General features: G+C 44.2%; 2 protein-coding genes across 2 annotated transcripts in view; both read right to left on the bottom strand.

The window, feature by feature from the left end:
• The window catches only part of dop1b (DOP1 leucine zipper like protein B), a 177,828-nt gene extending 175,502 nt beyond the window's left edge, over positions 1 to 2,326 (bottom strand). Inside the window, exon 1 of the mRNA XM_073044896.1 lies at positions 2,019 to 2,326. The gene's annotated coding sequence lies outside the window, so the exon portion shown is untranslated. The remainder of the gene's footprint in view (positions 1 to 2,018) is intronic.
• An 8,692-nt stretch (positions 2,327 to 11,018) lies between these two features.
• LOC140727507 (carbonyl reductase [NADPH] 1-like) lies at positions 11,019 to 22,352 on the bottom strand. Its single transcript, XM_073044894.1, has 2 exons — positions 21,892 to 22,352; positions 11,019 to 11,628 (listed from the first exon to the last, which is right to left on the bottom strand). The coding sequence occupies exons 1-2, from the start codon at positions 22,280 to 22,282 to the stop codon at positions 11,192 to 11,194; spliced, it is 828 nt and encodes a 275-aa protein (XP_072900995.1). The 5' UTR covers positions 22,283 to 22,352; the 3' UTR covers positions 11,019 to 11,191.
• Between the last annotated feature and the right edge of the window lie 2,655 nt (positions 22,353 to 25,007).

Raw genomic sequence — 25,007 nt, 5'->3', positions numbered from 1 at the left:
AACATACTGTATGGAAATTAGCAAAGCATAGAATTAAAAGTATAAACAGAATGCAGAATATGGTGTTACAGCTACCATTACAGAAAAAGACAGACAGACATACTTTATTGATCCCGAGGGAAATTGGGTTTCGTTACAGCCGTACCAAGCAAGAATAGTGTAGAAATATAGCAATATAAAACCATAAATAATTATAGGTAAATTATGCCAAGTGGAAATAAGTCCAGGACCAGCCTATTGGCTCAGGGTGTCTGACACTCCGAGGGAGGAGTTGTAAAGTTTGATGGCCACAGGTAGGAATGACTTCCCATGATGCTCAGTGTTGCATCTCGATGGAATGAGTCTCTGGCTGAACGTACGCCTGTGCCTAACCAGTACATTATGGAGTGGATGGGATACATTGTCCAAGATGGCATGCAACTTGGACAGCATCCTCTTTTCAGACACCACCGTCAGAGAGTCCAGTTCCACCCCCACAACATCACTGGCCTTACGAATGAGTTTGTTGATTCTGTTGGTGTCTGCCACCCTCAGCCTGCTGCCCCAGCACACAACAGCAAACATGATAGCACTGGCCACCACAGACTCGTAGAAGTGCATTACAGGTGGACAAATATGGTGGAAGAGCCATAACAGGGAAGAACAACACACACAAAATGCTGGTGGAACACAGCAGGCTAGGCAGCAGCTATAGGGAGAAGCGCTGTCGACGTTTCGGGCCAAGACCCAATTCTTCTTTTTCATACAAGAGGCCCACACGTGGAATGAGCTGCCAGACGAAGTGTTTTCGAGGCAGGTGCATTAACAACATGTAAAAGACACCTAAACAGGTACAGTACATGGTTAGGAAAGGTTTAGAGTAGAGGGTTCAAACCTGGGGCCGGTGGACCTCTCGGTTAATGGCAGGGAAACCATTGGTTTAGAGGGATACAAGCCAAAGACTGGCAAATATGACTGGCTCAGATGGCAATCCTAGTTGCTATGAACTGGTAGGGCCAAATTATCCATTTCTATGTTGTATGACTCTGAATGGTTACCTTCAAATTAGGATACTTTTGCTGCTGCTTCTGCAGAGGGTGGAGGGGGGGGGTCGGGACTTTGATGTTCTATCATTCATTCTATGGGGTCTCTGGTTTTGCGGATGCCTGTGAAGAGTACGAATTTCAGGTTATACACTGTATATATTCTCTGATACTAAAGGAACCTGAACTTAAATCTAAAACTACACTATAAACAAGGACTGGAATAACGCTGTTGAGTAACACACAATTCTGGAGTTGTGTACTTCAGCAAAGAACAAACAGGTCTTAACAGCAGAGTTTCTTTCTGCTGCAAGATTAATCTGACTAGAAAGTAACAGATTCCTCTTTGCACACAGGAACTACGAACGAAGTTGCTAAGGAAATTGAATGAAAATGTTGCAATATTGATCCAGAACTTTTTTTTTAGGATAATTGCGGAAGTTTCCGAGCTAAACTGTTAAAAGCGAACATAAATACGATTTATTTCGCCACCTAAACTAAATGAAATGAGATTAAAATTAAAAAACATCCGAGACTTCAGTTACTGCAAAACAGAAAAAGGCCAAACACAAAACGCTCAACGTGAAGTCAAAGTCGCAATCCTTATGACATACGCGAAGGCACAACTCACCAGCCTACAAGACAGCTATCCAAATAACTAACAATGTGATTATTGGTGTTATCATTTTAAACCTTCGTAGCTGCCTACACGTTCTTCAAAGTGCGTTCTGCTCTTCGGTATGGATTTCAGCACAGATCTTGGATAGTGACTCCGGCTGCTTACTGATGCATCGTTTAAGGATGATCTGACGCTTGGGGAGCAGAATTCGAGTTCTGCAAAGCCGGACATGACAACATTGTCTCTAATCCCGGGGATGTTATACACTAAGACCCACAATTCAACAAAACAGATATGAAGAAAACAGCGCAGTCGTCCGAAGGGGGCAAGGAGGAATAAGACAAATCAGGATGAGGTGTTGGGAAGTCGCTACTCACCAGAGGTGCAGTGACGGCGGGGACGGAGAAGACTGGCCCGGCTCGGAGGGTGTCCGCACTCAGCTGAGGACAGGGAGGGGACTTACGTCAGGAGCTCACAGGGCCACGAACGCGGTGACTGTACGGCTGGGGGATGCCGCCGCTGTAACATTGTCATCCGCCGCCCGGAACCCTCAATCAGAGGGGCTCCCCCCACTTTCTACGTCTGTTTCTGTAACAAAATCCAACTCGAAGCAGAGGTGCACACGACTCACGGTGCAAAACGACAATTCCGCGCGATGGCTACCAACGTGGTTCCCACCGATATGGTAGAATCCAACCCCCCAGCGGAGACGACTTGCAATTTCCTCTTGGATAAATATGTCGTAAATGGTAAAACGCTGAATTAATCCGGGAGTATTTGGAATAACTATATTTTTGCGACAGGATTCTCATTGTTATGACACATACGTTTTCCAACTTTATATCGGTTTGGCCGTTCAAGCCTTCCCACTTTTTCTGTCATTCTTGTGAAATGAAACTGAATTTTTTTTTGGAGATACTCAGCGAAGTGGGTTGCAAGCCACCCACGGTTTCCACAGAAGTTGCCCGATACTACAAAACATTGATTATTTTTAATATTTCCTCTTTTTCTCAGACTTCAATTTTAATGACATAATGTAGGAATTATTTCACACAGGATCCTTTCATTATTTGCATTATCGCATCCCACTGCTACAATTTAAAACAATTCATTTGGATTATATTTCAGTTCACTTGTACTATCTGTCCTACTTGACTGATTATTTCCCAGTTCTGATTAAGCATTGTAGATTAAGTCCACGTTTTCAGCCTTGTATTTTGCATAATGTTATCGAAGGAGGATGTGGGATTGAATAACTGCCGCATAAACTGGTGGCCAAACATTCAGACGTGTCCATCCATTCTCTAGAGAATGCGTTTGCAACGGGTAGTCAAAACTGCCCAATGCATCACCGGCACCAGCCTACCCTCCAGCAAGAACATATGTGGAGAAAGGTGCCGGGTAGGGCGTGTTTCATCATGAGGGATCCCATCCACCCGCTGGTGGACTGTTTATCCCACCGCCGTCAGGGAGGAGGTTACATAGCATCCACGCCTGGACCACCAGACTCAAATATCGTTATTTTCCCCAAGCAGTAAGGCTGATCAACATCACCACCCACTGACCCACTCCCCAGCACTACTTTATCCTTTCCTGTCAGTCACCTTGTATACAGACATTTCTGCACCTATTCAAGATTCAAAAGTACACTTACTATCAAAGCACGTATGCAGTATACAACCCTGAGATTCGTCTTCCCACAGACAGCCACAACTAAAGAACCCAATGCACAAAACAATTCAAATAACACAAACTGCAAAAAGGTGAAAAACACAGAATAAAAAACACCAAATCTCCAGGACATTTAGAGTCCGGGCATGTCCAGTTCAGTTCAATCCGGTGCTACGTCTCTAGCCATCTGCAAGCCGTAGCGTTCGTGCATCCTGACCGAAAATGCGCAAAACTACATAAAAAGCAACAACCAGAAACTCGAAACGCGTCACAATGTGAAATACAGGGTCCGATCTGCAAACCACTTCCGAGACCCATGGACTCCAGCACCATCCTCAGACAAAACTGAGTGAGAGAGAGACAGCTTCATCCTCATATGTAGGCACCTTCATCCAGGATCAGCAGGCAAGAGAGAGAGAAAGAGAGAGAGAGACAGTACGGAACATCCTCATTGATTTCAAGTTCCTTGATGCTTTCATCAGCGGGATTGGCAAGAAATTGAGCCGATCACGGGCTCATCGCCCGTCTCCAGGCCGCACACTCACCAAACTCCCTTGGAGACAGCAAGGTGCCAGATTGCTCAGGTGCCCCAAAGCACATACTGCCAAATGCAGATGACAAGATTGTATGATTGGACATACAATCAATCTATGCACATAAGGTATCTTTTGTATCTATTTATATTTATTATGTTTTTTTTTACTGTGTGATTGTGCTGCATAGGAACCAGAGTAACGATTATTTCATCCTCCTTTACACTTAGGTATTGGAAATGACATTAAACAATCTTGAGTCTTGAAAAGAATACCTGCTTATTATAATGCAGAAGGAACCCCCTCACACCCTGAGATTCTTTTCCACTTGCATACACTTGAGGTAATTTGTGCAGGCCTAATTCTCGGGGTAAGGTGTGTCTGCAGCCACACCACTCCTCCTCTGCCACTTGTCTCTCACCTTCCTGTAGCGCTCCACCCTCACCATCCCCAAAATATTTTTGCTCCTGGCAGACTTACAAACTCTCTCTGCTCCATTTTGACAGACACAGTATTGTGCAAAAGTCAAAGGCACCCTAGTTTATATGTCGTCCAATTTGTTGTTTTGTGGCAGCAATACAGTGCTAATACATTAAAAACTTGCTGCAGGTTACAATGTGAAATACGGTATAAAAAATCAACTAGATCAATAAGTAGTGCAAAAACGAAAGTAGTAGAGTGAAGTAGAAAGGTAGTGTTCATGGATCATTCAGAAATCTGATGATGGAGGGCAGAAGTTGTTCCTAAAATGTTGAGTGTGGGTCTTGAGGCTCCCGTTCTTCAGCCATGATGACAGCCATGAGAAGAAGGCTTGCCCTGGGTGGTGGGGGGTCCTTAATGATGAATGCCACCTTTTTGAGGCAATTGGTTTTGAAGATGTTGTCAATGCTAGGGAGGCTAGTGCCCATGATGGAGCTGGCTGTATTTGCAGCCCTGTGCACTTTTTCCAATCCTGTGCAATGGCTGTCTTTTCACTAGCTTTGAGACTTAGTCCTTCCTCGGCATTGCAAAAGCTTGTCTTTTAGGACAGATAACTGGCAGACTGGTTTTTGACACTTTTACTCCTGCTGTGACCGGGTCTTGATTAGCCAGACACCACCCAAAACTAATCCACCTGTGGCTCCTGAATGAGAGCATCATGGAGAACGGTTTTCCAAATGTGTGTCCTGCGATGGATGAAAATAGGTACTGAGGGGAGGTCAAGGGTACGTTTTTCACACAGAGAGTGGTGGGTGCGTGGAATGCACTGCCGGAAGCGGATACAACAGGTTCTTTTAAGGTCTCTTAGATAGATACATGGAGCTTAGAAAAATAGAGGGCTATGTGCAAGGGAAATTCTAGGCAGTCTCTAGAGTAGGCTACATGGTCGGCACAACATTGTGGGCCGAAGGGCCTGTAACTTGCTTGTTTTTCATCCAAGTCCCTAATTCAGGAATGTTGCATCAGTCTGCATTCGAACACAATGCAGCTCTTCTGCTCAGTAAACACTGGGCAGCTGCAAACAGGCAACACCACAGCTTAAAACCCAGTCCTCGCCATAACCGAGGCCACGCAGTCCACCCGCCATCTTCCCCACCATTCGCCAATGAACTGGACTTGCAACGTTCCACTCCACCAATGCCCGACCAGGACTTGCAATCACAAGAAAAGCAACTAAGACGTTCACTCATTGATAAGAGTTCTCTTTGCTATTTGCATACTTATGGATATCTCTTTGCTATCTCACTTTTTTTTCTCCTCTCATCTGCACATTTTCCTTGTGAGGGTGTGGATGTCCTCTAGCTGCTCCTCTGTTGGGATATGAACCTGGCGGGGGCAGGAAAGGTGGGGCTTATGATCAACTAAAGATTTGCCTTTTGAGGCAGCAGGAAAACCCTGAGTACTAAATTGACCTAGCTAGTCCATAACTGGACCACATGAACATTGAATTCTCCAACTTCTGGTAACCTGCGTCCCCTCTGTTCATTTTCTCTCCTTTCCTGATCTACCAAGTTCGTCCTACACCCACCCCTCCCCATCGAACTGTTTCTTACTGCTGCACCTGCCCATCAGAATCAGTTTAATATCACTGACATATGTCATGAAATTTGTTTTGCTGCAGCAGTACAGTGCAATACATAATTAAAATATAAATTATGTTAAGAATAAATATGTATATTAAAGATTAGATTAAATAATAAGTTCAAAAAGAACATAGAACATAGAAATCTACAGCATATTACAGGCCCTTTGGCCCACAATGTTGTGCTGACCATATAGCCTACTCTAGAAACTGCCTAAAATTTCCCTAGCGCATAGCTCTCTACTTTTCTGAGCTCCATGTACCTAACTATGAGGCTCTTAAAAGATCCTATTGTATCCACCTCTACCACCTGCCGGCAGTGCATTCCACGCACCCACCACTCTCTGTGTGAAAAACTTACCTCTGACATCCTCTCTGTACCTACTTCCAAGCACCTTAAAACTATGCCCCCTCGCATTAGCCATTTCAGCCCTGGGAAAAAAGCCTCTGGCTATCCACACGATCAATGCCTATCATCATCTTATCCACCTCTAATCAGGACACCCTTCATCTTCCATTGCTCCAAGGAGAAAAAGGCCAAGTTCACTCAAAGAGAGCAAAAAAAGTGAGGTAGTGGACTTGGATTCATTGTGTATGCAGAAATCTGATGGCAGAGGGGAAGGAGCTATTCCTAAAATGTTGAGTGTGTGTCTTAAAGTGCACAATGGACCCATGCACACTCCTCCATTTCTTTTCTTTTGAGTGTGTCTCTTAAGGCTCTTGTACCTCTGACTAGATGGTAGCAATGAGAAGAGGGCATGTCCTGGGCGGTGCGGGTCCTTAATGATGGATGCAGCCTTTTGAGGCATTGCCTTTTTAAGGTTGTCCTCAGTGCTGGGGAGGCTGGTGCCCGTGATAGAGCTGGCCGATCCTGTGCAGTGGCCCCTCCATACCAGAATGTGGTGCAACCAGTTAGAATGCGCTCCATGGTACAGCTGTAGAAATTTGCGAGTGACTTTGGTGACATACCAACTATCCACAAACCCCTAATGAAGTACAGCTGTTGCAGTGCCTTCTTTCTAATTACATCAATATGTTGAACCCAAGACAGACCCTCAGAGGTGTTGACACCCAAGAACTTGAAACTGCTCTCCCTTTCCACTTCTGATCCCTCGCTGAGGATTGGTGTGTGTTCCTTCCTGAAGTTCACAATCTTGGTCTTACTGACCTTGAGTACAAGGTTGTTGCTGCGACCCCACTCAACCAGCTGATCCATCTCGCTCCTGTACGCCTCCTCGTTACCATCTGAAATTCTGCCAACAGTAGTTGTGTCATTGGCAAATTTATAGATGGTGTTTTTGCTGTGCCTAGCAACACAGTCATGGGTGTAGAGAGAGCAGAGCAGTAGGTAGGCGGAGCGCACATCCCTGAGATGCGCCATGGATTGTCAGCGAGAGGGAGATGATTTTTCTTATATGCATAAACTATGGTCTACCAGTGAAGTCCAGGATCCAGTTTCAGGGGGAGGTAGAGAGGCCCAGGTTTTGGAGCTTGTGGATTAGAATTGAGGGTATGATTGTGTTAAAATCTGATCTGTTGCCAATAAACAGCAGCCTGATAGGTGTTACTATTGTCCAGGTGATTCAAAGCCAAATGAGATTGTATCCACTGTAGACCTATTGCGGCAAAGGGCAAATTGCAGTGGGTCCATGTCCTTGTCAATGCAGGAGCTGATTCCAGCCATGACCAACCTCTGAAAGCACTTCATCACAGTAGATGTGGGGGCCACTGGGTGATCGTTATTGAGGCAGCTCACCCTGCCCAACCCTGCCGAAGGGTTTTGTTCCGAAACGCTTCCTGGCCTGCTGAGTTCCTCCAGCATTTTGCATGTGTTGCTCGGATTTCCTGCATCCTCAGGTTTTCTCTTGTTTGTGGTTTCACCCTGCTCTGATTGGGCGCTGGTATGATTGTCGCCCTTCAGCAAGTGGGAACCTCCAATTGCAGCAATGGAAGATTGAAGATGTCCTTGAACACTCCCGCCTGCTGGTTGGCACAGGTTTTCAAAGTTCCACCACGTACATCATCAGGGACTGGTGAGGGTTCACCCTTTTGAAAAATGATCTGACGTTGGTCTCCAAGAGAGATCGCAACTTCACCAGATGCTGCAGGGATTTGCACAGGTATGGTTTTATTCTCCCTTTCAAAACATGCATAAAAGGCATCGAGCTCATCTGGGAGCGAAACATCACAGCCATTCATGATGTCTGTTTTTTCCTTGTAGAAAGTAATGGTCTGCAAACCCGGTCACAGCGGATGTGCATCTGATTCAGTCTCTAACCTAAATTAGAAATATTTTTTCGCCCTTGTGATACCCTCCGTAGGTCATACCTGGACTTCTTGTATATTTCTGGATCTTGAATGCCACAAATGTAGCCCTCAGCAGACTACGGATTTCCTGGTTCATCCATGGCTTCTGATTTGGGTAAGTCCAATATGTTCTCAATGTGGTGTATCCACTCAGCCTCAATGATGAATTCCTGAATATTGTCCAGTCCACTCAGAGAAGTACAGCCAGGTGATCTGACTTCAAGGATCAAGCCACGATCACCCACATGGAGCTGCCACAAGATAGCTGCATTCATCAATGACCCCCACCATCCGGCCGTGTTCTCTTCTCAGTACTGCCTCTGGGAAGGAGGTACAGGAGCCTTTTGGATCCCACACCAGCAGGTTCAGGAACAGCTATTACCCTTCAACCACCAGGGTCATGAACCAGCATTGATAATTCCACTCGCTTCAACACTTAACTGATCCCACAACCTATGGACTCACTTTCAAAGACTCTACCACTCATGTTCACAGTATTATTTATTATCATTGTGGTTTTTAACTTGGAGAGTTTGTCTTCTTTTGCACATTGGATGCTCAGTCTTTGTAGTTTTCATTGATTCTGTTGCAGTTTATTCTCTGAATGCTCACAAGAAAATGAATCTCAGTGCAGTATATGGTGACATATTGTCAGTACCTCCAGTCTTTTTGTGTTTCCCCCAGCTGTCAGTCTGTGGTTTTGTATTGCCACGTGCTCCTGTCCCCGCTCCTGCTCTACTCCGGCCCCTGTATTACTGAGTACTCAGTCTCTCATTATCACCTGTATTGCTGCCACCTGTGTCTCATTGTGCGCTACGTATCATTTGCCGCTCCGTTTATTGCTCAGTGTATTCCAGTCCTGTGTTTTCACCTGTTTGTTGCCAGATTGAGGCAGTGAGTTTTCCTGAGCCTTACCAGCATTCGTATCTGTACTCTGTCCGTCTGGATATCAACTCTGCCGGTTTTCCAGTTCTGGTTTTTGGATTTCTCTGGATGTTTTGATCTCTGCCTAAACTTTGATGTCACTTTGTTTGTACCTCAGGATTTGTTACTCAATTAATATCACCATGTGCACAGTACTGGGTCTGCAATTGGATTCCCTGTTCCAGTGTACTTTATTAATAATTTTACTTTGAACATTGAACACACACCTCTCTTTGGGTCCCCTTCTCCCCCCGCCCCCCAACTGTTCCCACCTGGCCTCTGTATTCCTCACTTGATTCCACACTCTCCTCTCCAATTAGATTCCACCATCTGCAGCACTTTGTCGCCTCCACCAATCACCTGCCAGCTTCAGCCATTATTTCCACTCCACCCCCCCCCCCCCCCCCCATCAGACTATCACCCTTCCTCATTGGGTTCCAGCAATTACTTACTAGTTTTTATCCTTTGTCTCCCTTCTGTGGAGCAATATAACCATATAACAATTACAGCACGGAAACAGGCCATCTCGGCCCTTCCAGTCCATGCTGAACGCTTAACTCTCACCTAGTCCCACTGACCTGCACTCAGCCCATAACCCTCCATTCCTTTCCTGTCCATATACCTATCCAATTTTACTTTAAAATATGAGCACTAGAGCACAGAATCAAGCCCCCTGTCCCACCTAGTTCATGCCAACCTGGTGTTCTGCCTGGTCCCATCGATCTGCACCTGGACCAGACTTCCTTCTCTCTCTCATCCATGTTCCTATCCAGACGACTCTCAAATGTTGTAACTGAACGTGAACCTTTCACTTTTGCTGGCAGCTCGTTCCACAATTGCACCATTCTAGGAGTGAAGTTCTCCCCTCATTCTCCTGCACTCTAGGCAATAAAGCCCTAGCCTATTCAAACTTCCCTTATAATTCAGGTCCTCAAGACCCAGCAACATCCTTTTTAATATTCTGGGCACTCTTTCAAGCATATTAATAAATTTACTATAGGTAGGTGATCAGAACTGCATACAACGCTCTAAATTTGGTCTTGCCAACGTCTTATACACCTTTAACAATAACATCCCAGCTCCTGTGTCACATACTAAGTCACCAGCTAACCTTTCTGCCACTGTATTAAGCTGCTGATTTATGCACAGTACTGTGCAAAAGTCTTAGGCACTTACTATATATAGCTAGGGTGCCCAAGACTTCTGCACAGTATTGTAATAATTTTATGATTTGTACTGTACTGCTGCCACAAAAACAAAAGCAAATTTCATGACATAGGAGAGTGTTGGTAAACCTGATTCTGATATGGGTCTCTATTATGGACTGAGAGTGGGAAGAGGGCAGGGAGAGGGGAATCATGGTGGGGAGAAAGGGAAGAGAGAGAAGAGGGAGTGGAAATCCCCAGAGAGACTTTCAGTAATGATCAACAAACAAATTGTTTGAAATCAAATCACTTTACTTGGCACCTCAGGGCTGGGTGTGTCTGCACCTGCACCACCTCCCCGCCCCTGGCACTCCTTCTCTGCCAGCTGTCCCACTCCCCTCCCACAATGCTCCACACTCACCATTCCCAACATCCTTTACTCCCACCAGATTTACAAAATAGTTGTCTGCTCCACGTTAACAAATATGGTACTGTGGATTCGTCTTAGGACTAGCTATACATACAGTATGTGCCTAATACTTTTGCACAGTACTGTACATAAACAGACACACGTAGCACAGAGCCCTTTAGAAAATCGTGGAAACCAATCCAATCTGCTGCCAGGAAGTGACAGTTAATTGCCTCTTGCAATTCATTATAAGAGCCAATTCAAATATAACACAAATATAAACATCAATTAAGCACAAACATGAATTAAAATTGAAGACAAAATGGTTTGGATAGAATAACAGTTGTTTATTGAAAATATCTAAGGTGCATAAAGTCATTAATGAAACAAGACTATGAATTTGCAAGGATCGGCATATCAGAATCAGTAAATCAAGAATAGCCTTCAGAACTCTGCACTCTCTGATCTTCATAACTACCCCAGGCCCTATCATTCAAAATTACCACTTCTGCACAGTTTTATTGGTAACGTATTCTCCGTGTGGGCCTTCTGCACCTTCTGGTAGAAGGGCTAAATATACGGGGGTCACGGCTCCCTCTTCGGCAGTGCCGGGTGCATTAGGACCAGCCATATCAGTTTTCACCCAACCAGGGCAGCAGGCGTTCAAGAGGATCTTGTCTGCTGCTCTCTCCTTACTCAACCTCCTGGCAAGGATCCTGGAGAGGACAGTAAGCCCCAACTTTGTAACCCCGTAGGCATGGGAGGGCCACCCCTGCTGGGTGTGCACCTCGTTTTTAGCATCTTCAACAAACTTCTTCATCAGCTCCACCAATTCTTCCTCCGTGATGGTCGTGCTGCGGAATTTCACCTGCAGTTCCGGGCTGCAATTCCTCAGAGCTCTGGCACCGCACATGCTGGACACATTCACCACTCGCCCTGCAGATGCAAGAGGACATTAAAATGGTTAACAAAGAAAGAGCACAAGAAAAAAAAACCTAAGCAGTTACCTCCTCTGTTAATGTGATCCCATTTTCTGTCCTCCTGCAAACCACATTCAGTGGCCACTTTATTACATGCCTCCTGTACCTAATAAAGTGTTCAGAAATGCTTCTACGTGTGGTTATTTGAGTTACTGTCACCTTCCTGTCATCTTGAATCAGTCTGGCCATTCTCCTCTGACCTCTCTCATTAACAAGGTATTTTCACCCACAGAAGTGCCGATCACTGGATTTTTTTCTTTGTTTTTCCACACCATTCTCTGTAAACTCTAGAAATCGTTGTGCGTGAAAATGCAGATCAGCAGTTTCTGAGTTGCTCAAGCACCAACCTCACTCAGATCACACTTCATCCCTAATCTGATGTTTGGTCCAACAGCTAAACTTCTTGCTGCCACATGACTGGCTGATCGGATTATTTGCATTAACAAGCAGGTGTACAGGTGTAACTAATAAAGTGGCTGCCGAGTGTATTTCTGATCAGAATCAACATTTCAAGTTTGCTATCAAGTTTAAGGCATTGTGTGTGCAAAAATGAACTTTGTAGATTCACAGGAAATTTATTGCACAGGAGATAATTTGTCAGATCATGTACGTATTACTGGAAAAAGAGATATTCAGATTAATCCCATCTTTCTGCAATTTTCTGTGGTCTGCAAATAATAATTCAAGTCCAGAGCTATGTACTGTACTGATTACATGTGGAAGGAGTTTCTGCTTCTACCAACCTTTCAAGTTCAGAAACAGGTTTAATATCACTTTATAAACTCTTCTTGGGCTTCCAGTCAGGTACGGGTATCAATTTTAACCGACCTTTCAATGACAAATTCTGACATCTTCTCAGGAATGATGCCTGGGCGTGTCTTGTCCGGTGATATTTATACTCCCATCCTCCATCCCTCCTGATTGGTTAGTCCTCATCCAATCAGGTTTCCACCGTCCCACTTTGTTTACCATCAAATCACACCTTACTTAGAACAAGGCCTTCATTTTTGTTAAAAATTGTCTCTTCTAGTTTTATTTCAATGGCTTCCTTTACCAGGCTGTCCAAAAAGTCATTGGCACGGCACAGTAGTTTTGTGCCATCAAAGTCATTCCTATGGCCATTGCGAATGCAATGTTCTGCTATCACTGATTTCTCCGGGTAACCAGGAAACCTAACAAAGAGGAGGAACCCATCACTACTACCTGCCTTCCCTATATTTCCATGGTTCCTGGAAGGACTGCCAGGATCCTGAAGAAATACCAGATTATTACCATCCACAAACCTGTAAGGAAGCTGAAATCACAGCTTATGGGGGTCAAAGATGACCTGGGACTCAGGATGGTTGGCGTCTACAGGATTCCCTGTGAATGCAGAGCAGATTATATCTGCCAGACGGGATGCACGGTGGAAACCCGCATCAAGGAGCACAGGAGGTGTATCTCTTTGGGTTACCCTGAGAAATCGGTGGTAGCAGAACACTACATTCACAGTGGCCATAGGATTGCCTTCAACAGCACAAAATTACTGTGTCATGGCTTTTGGGAGTGTTGGTGAAGGAAGCCACTGAAATAAAACTAGAGGAAAAGAATTTTCACAAAGATGAAGGTTTCGCTCTAAGTAAGAAATGTAATTCGATTGTAAACAAGGTGGGAGAGCGGAGACTTGATTGGATGAAGACTAACCAATCAGGTGGGACGGACGACAGAGGTATAAATGCAAGCGGACTAGACGTGCCGAGGCATTATCCCTGATGAAGGTGGCAGAGTTTGTTATTGAAGCATCAGTTAAAGTCGCGTGAGCTGGAAGTCCAAGAAGAGTTTATTCGTCATATACGCTGGGAAGGCACTAGATTCTTTATCACTGACATATGTTGTGAAATGTGTTATAGTGCAGCAGCAGTACAGTGCAATAAATAATAAATAGTACCATAAATTACAATAACTAACGAGTTTTTCAAATTTAATAAATAGTGCAAAAAGAGAGGAGAGTTAAATAGTGAGGCAGTATACATTGATTCATTGTCCATTCAGAAATCGAATGGTAGAGGGGAAGAAGCTGTTCCTAATATGCCTTCACACTCCTGTACCCCCCTCTTGTTAGCAGGAATGAGAAGTGCGCACGTCCTGGGTGATGGGTGTCCTTAACAATGGATACTGCCTTTTGAAGCTTTGAGTTTCAAAGTTCAAAGTAAATTTATTATCAAAATACATATACTTCACCATATACAACCCTAAGATTCATTTTCTTGTGAGCATACTCAATAAATCTATACAGTAATAACCATAACAGAATCAATGAAAGACTGCCCAAGCTGGGCATTCAACCAGTGTGCAGAAGACAACAAACTGTGCAAATACAACAAGAAAGAAATAATAATAAATAAACTAACAATAAATATCGAGAACATGAGATGAAGAATCCTTAAAAGTGACTTCATTGGTTGTTGAAACATTTCAACGGTCCCTGATGGCGGCAGCAAGAGAGCATGAACTGGGTGGTGGGGGCCCCTGATGATGGATGCTGCTTTCCTGCAACAGGACTCCATGCTGACGTGCTCTGTGGCGGGGAGGGCTTTACCCATGATGGACTGGGCCAGATCCACTACTTTTTATGGATTTTCCATTCAAGGGCACTGGTGTTTCTATACCAGGTTGTGATGCAGCCAGTCAATATACCCTCCATTACACATCTACAGAAGTTTGTCGACTTTTATTAGTCATGCTGAACCTCTGCAAACAAATTGAGCAAGTACAAAAAGAAAAACAATATAATAATAAATAAATAATATATTGACAATGTAAGTTGTAGAGTCAATGGAAGTGAGTCTACAGGTTGTGGACTCAGTTCAGCATTGAGGTGAGTGAGGTTATCTATGCTGGTTCAGGAGCTTCTTGGTTCCAGGGCAATAATAGTTTCTGACCCTGGTAGTGTGAATCCTGGACTCCTTCCTGATGACAGTGAGAAGAGAGCATGACCTAGGTGGTGGGGGTCCCTGATGATGGATGCTGCTTTCCTGGGACAGCGTTCTTTGCAGATGTGAGATGCACATCTAGAAGTTCTAAAAGCACATCTAGAAGTTCTAAAAGCACATCTAGAAGCCCACAGTGTTGCCATGTATTACCAACATCATGATGGTTGAAACCATCAAGTCACCCTGCCACCCTGAATTTTACCATCTTGAATTTCAGCTGGACACCCAGAATTTTGACACCTCTGCCAAGAAATGAACAAAATTTGGCCTAAAATCTAAAGTAAATTGATTTTTGCCTTTAATAGGTTTAATGACTCAGTACCAACAGCTCTTCTTAAATAGAAAATTCTAAAGATATCTGACCCTATAAGAGAACAAATTCAATTTCTTCTCAATCCCCTTAAACACTGAACTGACTCCACATTCTATGGAATGATTTTCAAGGACTCTACAACCCACGTTCTCAATGTTTATTTATTTATTATATATTTTGGACTTTTCCCCCTCAGTCCAAGCTGGTAAAACCTGAGGTACAGGTGTTCCCAAGCACGCTCATTTGTCAATTGCTAAGGACTTTCAGACTATTAGGTCTTTAGTATTGTGGCTTTTTGAAGATTTACATAGATATTCCTGTGTGGCCCTAATTGTTTAATGCTATTGTGTCGTCCCTTTGTGATGGTATCAGTTGTAGATATTACTACTAGACGATAGGGACAAGTTTCCTCTTTTAATTCAGCACATTTCTGGTGTTTTTCAATTATTGGTTTCTGCATGTTGTCTGCGTTTGGAATGGCAATATCTATGAAGTAAGTTATTCTGTCTTGTTTATCCTGTATTAAATCCAGATGGTTATCACAGATTGCCCTATCTGTAATAATGGATCGGTTGTAATACAATTTGTGGGACTCTGCCTGTAAAATTGGATCAGGCTTGTATTTATAGTGGAATATGGTTTCTTCTGTGAGTTTGTATTTTAAAGCAAGATTTTGGTGAATGATCTTTGCCACTTGATTGTGCATGTGTGAGTGATCAGATTGAGTTAAACTGCTGCAGGATCTTGTAATGTGTTGGATTGTTTCGGGTTTCTCTTGGCGTTTTCTGCATTTATTGTCTTTTTGATAATTTTTTGTGTTAACCGCCTGGTCCTGCGTTGCTACAAGACATGAAACCCGTACTCAATGAACTATACCATTCTGTGGTCAGCGACATTGAAATGAGATACTCTGAGGCCCTCTTCATCACTTTTACGTATGCATTTCAGGTGAGAGGGGTAAATCCTAAGAAGATGTGAGGGGCAAGTTTTTGTTTTTAGAGTCGTGGGTCCCTGGAATTTGCGGCCTCCAGTGGGTGGTACAGGCAGAAACATGAGGCTTACGCGACATTTAAATAGGCACATAAATGTGAGGAAAGTCTAAGGATACCATGAATGACAGAATGAAGAGAAAGCACCAAGACAGACTTCAAGCCAGATCAGAGTGTCGAGGCCCGAGTGTGGAAAGCGAACTGCTGTTCAGAATCAGAATCAGGTTTATTATCACCAGTAAATAAATCAATTACAGTGTATGTATATTGAATAGATTGAAAATCATGAAAAAACAGAAAAAAATATATATATTAAGAAAGTGAAACAGTGAGGTAGTGTTGTTATGAGTGATGAACAGACCTGATGGACAATGAGGTACAGAGTTAACCATTCCCCCCACCCCCGAGAACCACGAACTATTAGTGTTGCTATGCTGACCATGAGAGAGAGACGAAAAGCCCAGGCAAGAACATTTGCTACAGATAAGAGAGGGGAGAGAGACTGTTGATGTTACTGTATTATGACTTCTGCAAGGGTTATTTATCTTCTACTATTTTGCTCATAAACATCCCTCAGTGGACTGAAGGAGTGGCCTGATTTGATGGACACAGTCATTCAAAATTGATTGATAGTGAGTAGGGATAAAAGACAGGTCTGGAGAGACACCCTCCAGACACGCCAGTGGACACTGATTGAGTGTTGGAACCCACAAGAAAGGTGGGGGCTTCGAAGACCGAACCAGAAGGTCGGTCAGTAAGGCTATCAGTGTAAAAGCAGGGCCGGTGGGGGCTTGTGTACATGTTCACTCATGCTAGAGTGACGAGTCCACCACAGAAGAACAGTCTAGCAGAAGGACGAAGAGGTCATAACTGAATGACCACACCGATACGACGGATTAAGAAGGTAAAGGAAGATTTGCCTGACTGTAGCTGTTACATCTCGCTCGCTCTCCCTCTCTCTCACTCTCCAACCATTACATCAGCACTCATGAACTAAACTGAACTATATACTTTTCTATGACAATTTATTTACCCCTAGACATCGATAGAGCTTGTTTATTATTGATTATTATTATTCCTACACTTTTAGGTTTATTACTGCTAACTTGTTTTATATGTATATTTGCATTATTGATATGGTTTTGCTTATTTTTATTAATAAACACCTTTAGTTTGGTACCACCAGACTCCAACGGTTTCTTCTTTCTCTGCTGGTTAGACACCCAGTTACGGGGTACGTAACAGTGTTCATGGATTCAATGTCCATTTAGGAATCGGATGACAGAGGGGAAGAAGCTGTTCCTGAATCGCTGAGTGTGTGCCTTCAGGCTTCTGTACCTCCTACCTGATGGTAACAGTGAGAAAAGGGCATGCCCTGGGTGCTGGAGGTCCTTAATAATGGAAGCTGCCTTTCTGAGACACCACTCCTTGAAGATGTCCTGGGTACTTTGTAGGCTAGTACCCAAAATAGAGCTGATTAAATTTACAACCCTCTGCAGCTTCTTTCAGTCCTGTGCAATAGCCTCCCCCATATCAGACAGTGATGCAGCCTGTCAGAATGCTCTCCACGGTACATCTATAGAAATTTTTGAGTGTATTTGTTGACATACCAAATCCCTTCAAACTCTGAATGAAGTATAGTCACTGTCTCACCTCCTTTATAGCTGCATCGATCTCACTGTCTCTATCTCTGGAGAGAGCTTATCTACTGATATCTATTATAACACATGGACTCTCACAGCTACCTGGACTATACCTACTTTATCTACAATGAATATAGGCAGCATGGAGTAAATGAGGTGCTCGAGGAATATAAAGAATGTAAAAAGAATCTTAAGAAAGAAATTAGAAAAGCTAAAAGATAATGAGGTTGCTTTGGCAAGTAAGGTGAAAATAAATCCAAAGGGTTTCTACAATTATATTAATAGCAAAAGGATAGTGAGGGATAAAATTGGTCCCTCAGAGAATCAAAGTGGACAGCTATGTGCAGAGCCAAAAGAGATGGGGGAGATTTTGAACAATTTCTTTTCTTCAGTATTCACTAAGGAGAAAGATATTGAATTGTGTAAGGTAAGGGAAACAAGTAGGGTAGTTATGGAAACTATGATGATTAAAGAAGAGGAAGTACTGGTACTTTTAAAGAATATAAAAAGTGGATAAGTCTCCGAGTCCTGACAGGATATTCCCTAGGACCTTGAGGGAAGTTAATGTAGAAATAGCAGGGGCTCTGACAGAAATATTTCAAGTGTCATTAGAAATGGGGATGGTGCCGGAGGATTAGTGTATTGTTCATGTGGTTCCATTATTTAAAAAGGGTTATAAGAATAAACCTAGCAATTATCAGCCTGTAAGTTTGACGTCAGCAGTGGGTAAATTAATGGAAAGTATTCTTGGAGATGGTATATATAATTATCTGGATAGACAGGGTCTGATTAGGAACAGTCAACATGGATTTGTGCGTGTAAGGTCATGTTTCACAAATCTTATTGAATTTTTTGAAGAGGTTACGAGGAAAGTTGACAAGGGTAAAGCAGTGGATGTTGTCTATATGGACTTCAGTAAGGCCTTTGACAAGGTTCCACACGGAAGATTAGTTAGGAAGGTTCAATCGTTAGGTATTAATATTGAAGTAGTAAAATGGATTCAACAGTGGCTGGATGGGAGATGGCAGAGAGTAGTGGTGGATAACTGTTTGTCAGGTTGGAGGCCGGTGACTAGTGGTGTGCCTCAGGGATCTGTACTGGGTCCAATGTTGTTTGTCATATACATTAATGATCTGGATGATGGGGTGGTAAATTGGATTAGTAAGTATGCAGATGATACTAACGTAGGTGGGCTTGTGGATAATGAAGTAGGTTTTCAAAGCTTGCAGAGAGATTTAGGCTAGTTTGAAGAGTGGGCTGAAAGATGGCAGATGGAGTTTAATGCTGTTAAGTATGAGGTGCTACATTTTGGTAGGACTAATCAAAATAGGACATACATGGTAAATGGTAGGGTATTGAGGAATGCAGTAGAACAGAGTGATCTAGGAATAATGGTGCATAGTTCCCTGAAGGTGGAATCTCATGTGGATAGGGTGGTGAAGAAAGCTTTTGGTATGTTGGCCTTTATAAATCGAGCATTGAGTGTAGGAGTTGGGATGTAATGTTAAAATTGTACAAGAGATTGGGGAGGCCAGATTTGGAGTATTGTGTACAGTTCTGTTCACCAAATTATAGGAAAGATGTCAACAAACTAGAGAGAGTACAGAGGAGATTTACTAGAATGTTACCTGGGTTTCAGCACCTAAGTTACAGAGAAAGGTTGAACAAGTTAGGTCTTTACTCTTTGGACTGTAGAAGTTTGAGGGGGACTTGATAGAGGTATTTAAAATTATGAGGGGGATAGATAGAGTTGACGTTGATAGGCTTTTTCCATTGAGAGTAGGGGAGATTCAAACAAGAGGACATGAGTTGAGAGTTAAGGGGCAAAAGCTTAGGGGTAACACAAGGGGGAACTTCTTTACTCAGAGTGGTAGCTGTGTGGAATGAGCTTCCAGTAGAAGTGGTAGAGGCAGGTTCAATTTTGTCATTTAAAATAAAAAGTGGATAGGTATATGGACAGGAAAGGAATGGAGGGTTATGGGCTGAGTGCAGGTCAGTGGGACTAGATGAGAGTAAGCGTTCGGCATGGACTAGAAGGGTCAAGATGGCCTGTTTCCGTGCTGTAATTGTTATATGGTTTTTATATGGTTTTCTTCCTTTCCTGTTACTAGTAAAAAATGCCATCTCCTTCTCTCAATTCCTCCGTATCCGCCACATCGGCTCTCAGGATGAGGCTTTTCATTCTAGAATGAAGGAGGTGCCCTTCTTTTTCAAAGAAAGGGGCTTCCCTTCCTCCACCATCAACACCGCCCTCAACCACATCTCTTTCATTTCACGCACGTCTGTTCTTACCCCATCCTCCTGCCACCATACCAGGGATAGGGTTCCTCTTGTCCTCACCTACCACCCCACTAGCCTCCATGTCCAACACATAATTCTCCAGAATTTCTGCCAAATCCAACGGGATCCTGTCACCAAGCACAATCCTTCCCATTTTCTGCTCTCCGCAGGGATCGCTCCCTACGTGACTCCCTTGTCCATTCATCCCTCCCCACTCATCTCCCTCCTAGCACTTACCCTTGCAAACGAAACAAGTGCCACACCGGCCCCTACCTCTCCTCCCTCACTACCATTCAGGGCCTTAAACAGTCCTTCCAGGTGAGGCGACACTTCACCCGTGAGTCTGTTGGGGGTCATCAACCACATCTGGTGCTCCCGATCTGGCTTCTTGTGTATTGGTGGATATACAAGATTAGGAGACCACTTCGCTGAGCACCTACACTCCATCTGCCAGAAGAAGCAGGATCTCCCAGTGGCCACCCATTTTAATTCCACTTCCCATTCCGATATGTCAATTCATGGCCTCTCTGTTGTGAAGAGGCCACTGTCAGTTTGGAGGAACAACACCTTACATTCCATTTGGGTAGCCTCCAACCTGATGGCATGAACATTGATTTCTTGAAAAAGTAATGGCCCCCCACCGTCCTTCAGCATTCCCTATCACTTTTCCCTTTCTCACCTTACCTCCTTGCCTGTCCATTGCCTCCCTCTGGTGCTCCTCTTCCCCCCCCCCCCCCTTTTTTCCATGGCCTTCTGTTCTTTCCTATTAGACTCCTCCTTCTCCAGCCCTGTATCTCTTTCACCAATCAACTTCCCAGCTCTTTACTGCATCCCTTCTACTCTTGGTTTCACCTGTCACCTGCTGTTTCTCTCTCCTCTCCTCACCTTTTAAATCTACTCTTCAACTTTTTTTTCATCCAGCCCTGCAGAAGAATCTTGCTCTGAACATCAACTGTACTCTTATCCACAGATGCTGCCTGGCCTGCTGAGTTCCTCCAGCATTTTGTGTGTGTTGCTCGGACACACACAGATGCCTTGTGCAGGAAGGCACAGAGTCGACTGTACTTCCTAAGAAGGTTGGCGTCATTCAATGTCTGTAGTGAGATGCTGAAGATGTTCTATAGGTCAGTTGTGGAGAGCGCCCTCTTCTTTGTGGTGGCGTGTTGGGGAGGAAGCATTAAGAAGAGGGACGCCTCACGTCTTAATAAGCTGGTAAGGAAGGCGGGATCTGTCGTGGGCAAAGTACTCGAGAGTTTAACATCGGTAGCTGAGCGAAGGGCGCTGAGTAGGCTACGGTCAATTATAGATAACTCTGAACATCCTCTACATAGCACCATCCAGAGACAAAGAAGCAGTTTCAGCGACAGGTTACTATCGATGCAATGCTCAGACAGGATGAAGAGGTCAATACTCCCCAATGCCATTAGGCTTTACAATTCTACCGCCAGGACTTAAGAACTTTTTAAAAGCTATTATTAATGCTTTTTGAGATAGTGATTTAGATGCATATCATATTTTTTACTGAGTTAAGTATTGTATGTAATTAGTTTTGCTACAACAAGTGTATGGGACATTGGAAAAAAAGTTGAATTTCCCCATGGGGATGAATAAAGTATCTATCTATCTATCTATCTATCTATTTCCAGCATCTGCAGAATTTCTCTTGTTTCATGGATTCTATTGTATTTCTTTATTTTCCTGTGGGTGCAAGGAAATTAATCTCAAGTTTGTACTTTGATAATATGAATTTACTTTGAACTTTGAACACTTGAGCAAATTTGGCTCAAATATCCCGTCCTTCCTATTCGTCTACAACACCCTAATTTCACTGCAATTTAAATGTAACTTTTTGATCTTTCAAACCGAAAGTTTATCTTTGTATTTTCGTTTGCTTTGTCTGTGAACCCCGCTGACCCTCCTCCCTGGAATCATGCTAACGGCATCTTAAAAGCATACCGAATGCCAAAGAGAGGTTGATTTAAAATCAAAGTGAACAATTCATAGTATTCAATCAGCGCTCACCGTGAGGTTTGATGATTGGGAGAAGTTCAGTGCACATATCCCTGGTGGCGAAGAAATTGGTGGCCATCGTCACTTCAGCTTGGGTGCCGAACGGGGTTGTATCTGCCACTTTGAAAGCGATGCCAGCGTTGTTGATGAGGACATCGATGCCTCCGTATTTCTCGAGCATGGTCGCTCTCAGATCTCGGATGCTCTGCAGGCTGTTGATGTCCAGCTGATGGAAGAGCGGCTTCAGCTGCTCCTGCTGCAGTTTCTCCACCGCCTGATGCCCGCGGCCCACGTCCCGGGCGGTCAGGTACACGTCCCCGTTAAACTGCCGGCACAGAGCCCGCACCACCTCCAGCCCGATGCCCTTGTTGGCTCCGCTCACCACCGCCACTCGCTTCGACATGTCCCCGGAATTCCAGCAGACGGAAACAGATTCCAACCCTCGGTTGGGTGGGTACGTCCGAGCCGAGTGCGCAGGCGCCCGGGACGCGGAGCTTCGCGAGTTTCTGATTGACACCCAGCAGCCTAAAGAAACGCTAGTGGTTTTGCAGACGCTGGAAAACTACACACACACACACACACACAGAGAATGCTGGAGGAACTCAGCAGCATCTATGGAGGGGAATAAACAGTCCGCGTTTTGGGCCACGTCCCTTTATTGTTTATTATAAGACATAAGAGAATAATTAGGCCATTTGGCTCATCGAGTCTATTATGCCATTCAATCACGGCAGATCCTTTTTTCCCCTCTTCAGCCCCACTACCCAGCCTTCTCCCTATAACCTCTGATGCCATGTCCAATCATGAACCTATCAATCTCTGCCTTAAATGCATATTCAATGACCTGGCCTCCACAGCTGCCTGTGGTAATAAATTCCACAAATTCACTACCCTCTGGCTAAAGAAATCTCTCTGCATCTGCTTTAAATGGACGCCCCTCTATCCTGAGGCTGTGCCGTCTTGTTCTAGACTCTCCAATAATGGGAAACATCCTTTCCACGTCTACTCTGTATAGGCCTTTCAACATTTGAAAGGTTTTAATGAGATCCCCTCTCATCCTTCTAAATACCAAGGAGTACAGAGCGATCAAACGTTCCTCATATAACCCTTTAATTCCCAGAATCATCCTTGTGAACCTCCTCTGACCCCTCTCCAGTGCTAGCACTTTTTTTTTTAAAGATGAGGACCATCTAAGATCCTCCATAAATGCTGCCTGACCTGCCGAGTTCCTCCAGTACTTCATGAGCACTGATTTTCAGTACCCCACCAGGTGCACTGTCAGGGTCTGACTTTTGCAAGATTTCACCCTCTGGAGGGACGGTGTGATGTTGGCCTCCAGCTTTGTTACTGGATCCTCCTCGTTTGTATCCCTGATTTACCGAATGTTGCTCAGTAGGTATCTTTGATTTGAATTACCAGGAGGGGTGTGGTTAGTAGGCATTTTTGTTGGTTATGTAGCAATGTTCAAGGGTATTTGGGCACCTGGTGAAACAGGAGGTGTGTTGGTAGTATTTTGAGAACACAAGTTTAAGTTGGCCTAGTTTAAGTCCACAGCAGTGATGAAGAGAGCCTCTGAGTATCTCGTTTCAAGGTTGACCACTGACTAGTGATTGAGTTTGGGTCTCGTATCTGTCCGCGGTGGGATGTAGACTAGCTGATTGATTTCCCGTGGCTCACAGTATATGGATGCCAATTACTGTCCAATATTCCAAGCTGGGTGCACAGGAGCCGTCACAACCAAGCACCATGAGGTCTTGATAAAGAAGCAGGCCTGCCTCTAACTTGGCCCCAGGACACCATACGGTCTACACAGTGAGTTGAGAAGCCCTCGGTACCTTGACCAGGTATGGCCCTTGTGAGCACAGAAGTAATTTCTGTCTAAACTGGAATTAGGGGTGAACACTCACAGCCACAGCAGGCCTTACACTACACAACTTCCTTCAATGTGGGGTCGGGTAGCATGAGCAGCAGTGCCCTGGGTCCAATCCTGCATCAGTCAAGATGACTTTTGTGCACATTTACCACAGCGTGTCACACTCACACGGACCCCACATCTCCGGATGAGCTTGTAATCTCAGTCTCCAAGACTGACATCCAGGCATCCTTCAAGAGGGTGAATCCGTGGAAGGAATCCAAGTACCAGATGATGTACCCGGTCAAGTATTTAAAGGGAACCTGAGGGGGAATTTCTTCACTCAGGGTGGTGGGAGCGTGGAATGAGCTGCCAGTGGAAGTGGTGGATGCTGGTTTGATTTCAGCATCTCAGAGAAATTTCGGTAAGTGCATGGATGGAAGGGGTATAGCGGGATATGGTCCAGGTGTGGTTCAATGGGACGAGGCAGATAAATAGTTTGGCACAGACTAGATGGGTGGAATGGCCTGTTTGTGTGCTGTAGAGCTCTATGACGAAGCACAAAAGACTTGTGCAGACCAACAGGCTAGGGTATTTACAGACACAGTCAATTTCTCGCTTCAGTGGACTGGCGTTCCCACCAGATTCAGAAGGGCATCAATTGTACTGGTGCCCAAGAAGAACATGGTCACCAGCCTCAATAACTACCATCTAGAAGCACTTAAATCAACCATAAGGATCGGCTTTGCAAGGTTGTTTATGGCCGGGATCTGCCTAGCGCCACAACAGGTCAACAACAGATCTGATTCCCTGGCTCTTCACTCCGGACGAGCCAGGTACCAGGAGGTTGTACATCAAGCTATTCACCTGAAATTGTTACACAGGTCCTTCAGTCCACAATGTTGAAAGGAAGAAAGTTCAGCTTTCCTTGTTGCATCTACATTGAAACATGCAGTGAAATATTGTGCTCACTTTTTAAACCTGCTGTAAGATCAATCTAACCCTTCCCTCCAGTATAAGCCTCCATTTTTCTTTCATCCAAGTGCCAAAACGGCTCAGGCTCTCAGGATCCCAGTCTCTGAGGCTTTATTCATAAATCCTGTGCACCCCAAAAAGTTACAGTCTTTGTATACTCTCAGTTTCATCTTCAGGGTGGCATAGTATTTGCTCAAAGGAAGGTTTTTAATTAAAAATCCTTATACTGTATTACATTATGGACTGTGATCATCTAACAGCCAGACTCCAGGTGCAATTGCCCTGTTGTTCCTGCTGAAGT

Source organism: Hemitrygon akajei, chromosome 5 (genome assembly GCF_048418815.1).
Source record: "Hemitrygon akajei chromosome 5, sHemAka1.3, whole genome shotgun sequence".
Taxonomy (NCBI): Eukaryota; Metazoa; Chordata; class Chondrichthyes; order Myliobatiformes; family Dasyatidae; genus Hemitrygon; species Hemitrygon akajei.
The sequence above is the reverse complement of the archived record's forward strand: the minus strand, read 5'-3'. Positions and strand labels throughout refer to the sequence as shown.

Bases quoted from the DNA above. Each gene is read 5' to 3' on its own strand.
- LOC140727507 (XM_073044894.1), bottom strand. From the start codon at position 22,282: ATGTCGAAGCGAGTGGCGGTGGTGAGCGGAGCCAACAAGGGCATCGGG. The intron at 11,629-21,891 runs GTGAGCGCTGAT...TTGCATCTGCAG, and splicing joins CCCAATCATCAAACCTCACG to GGCGAGTGGTGAATGTGTCC.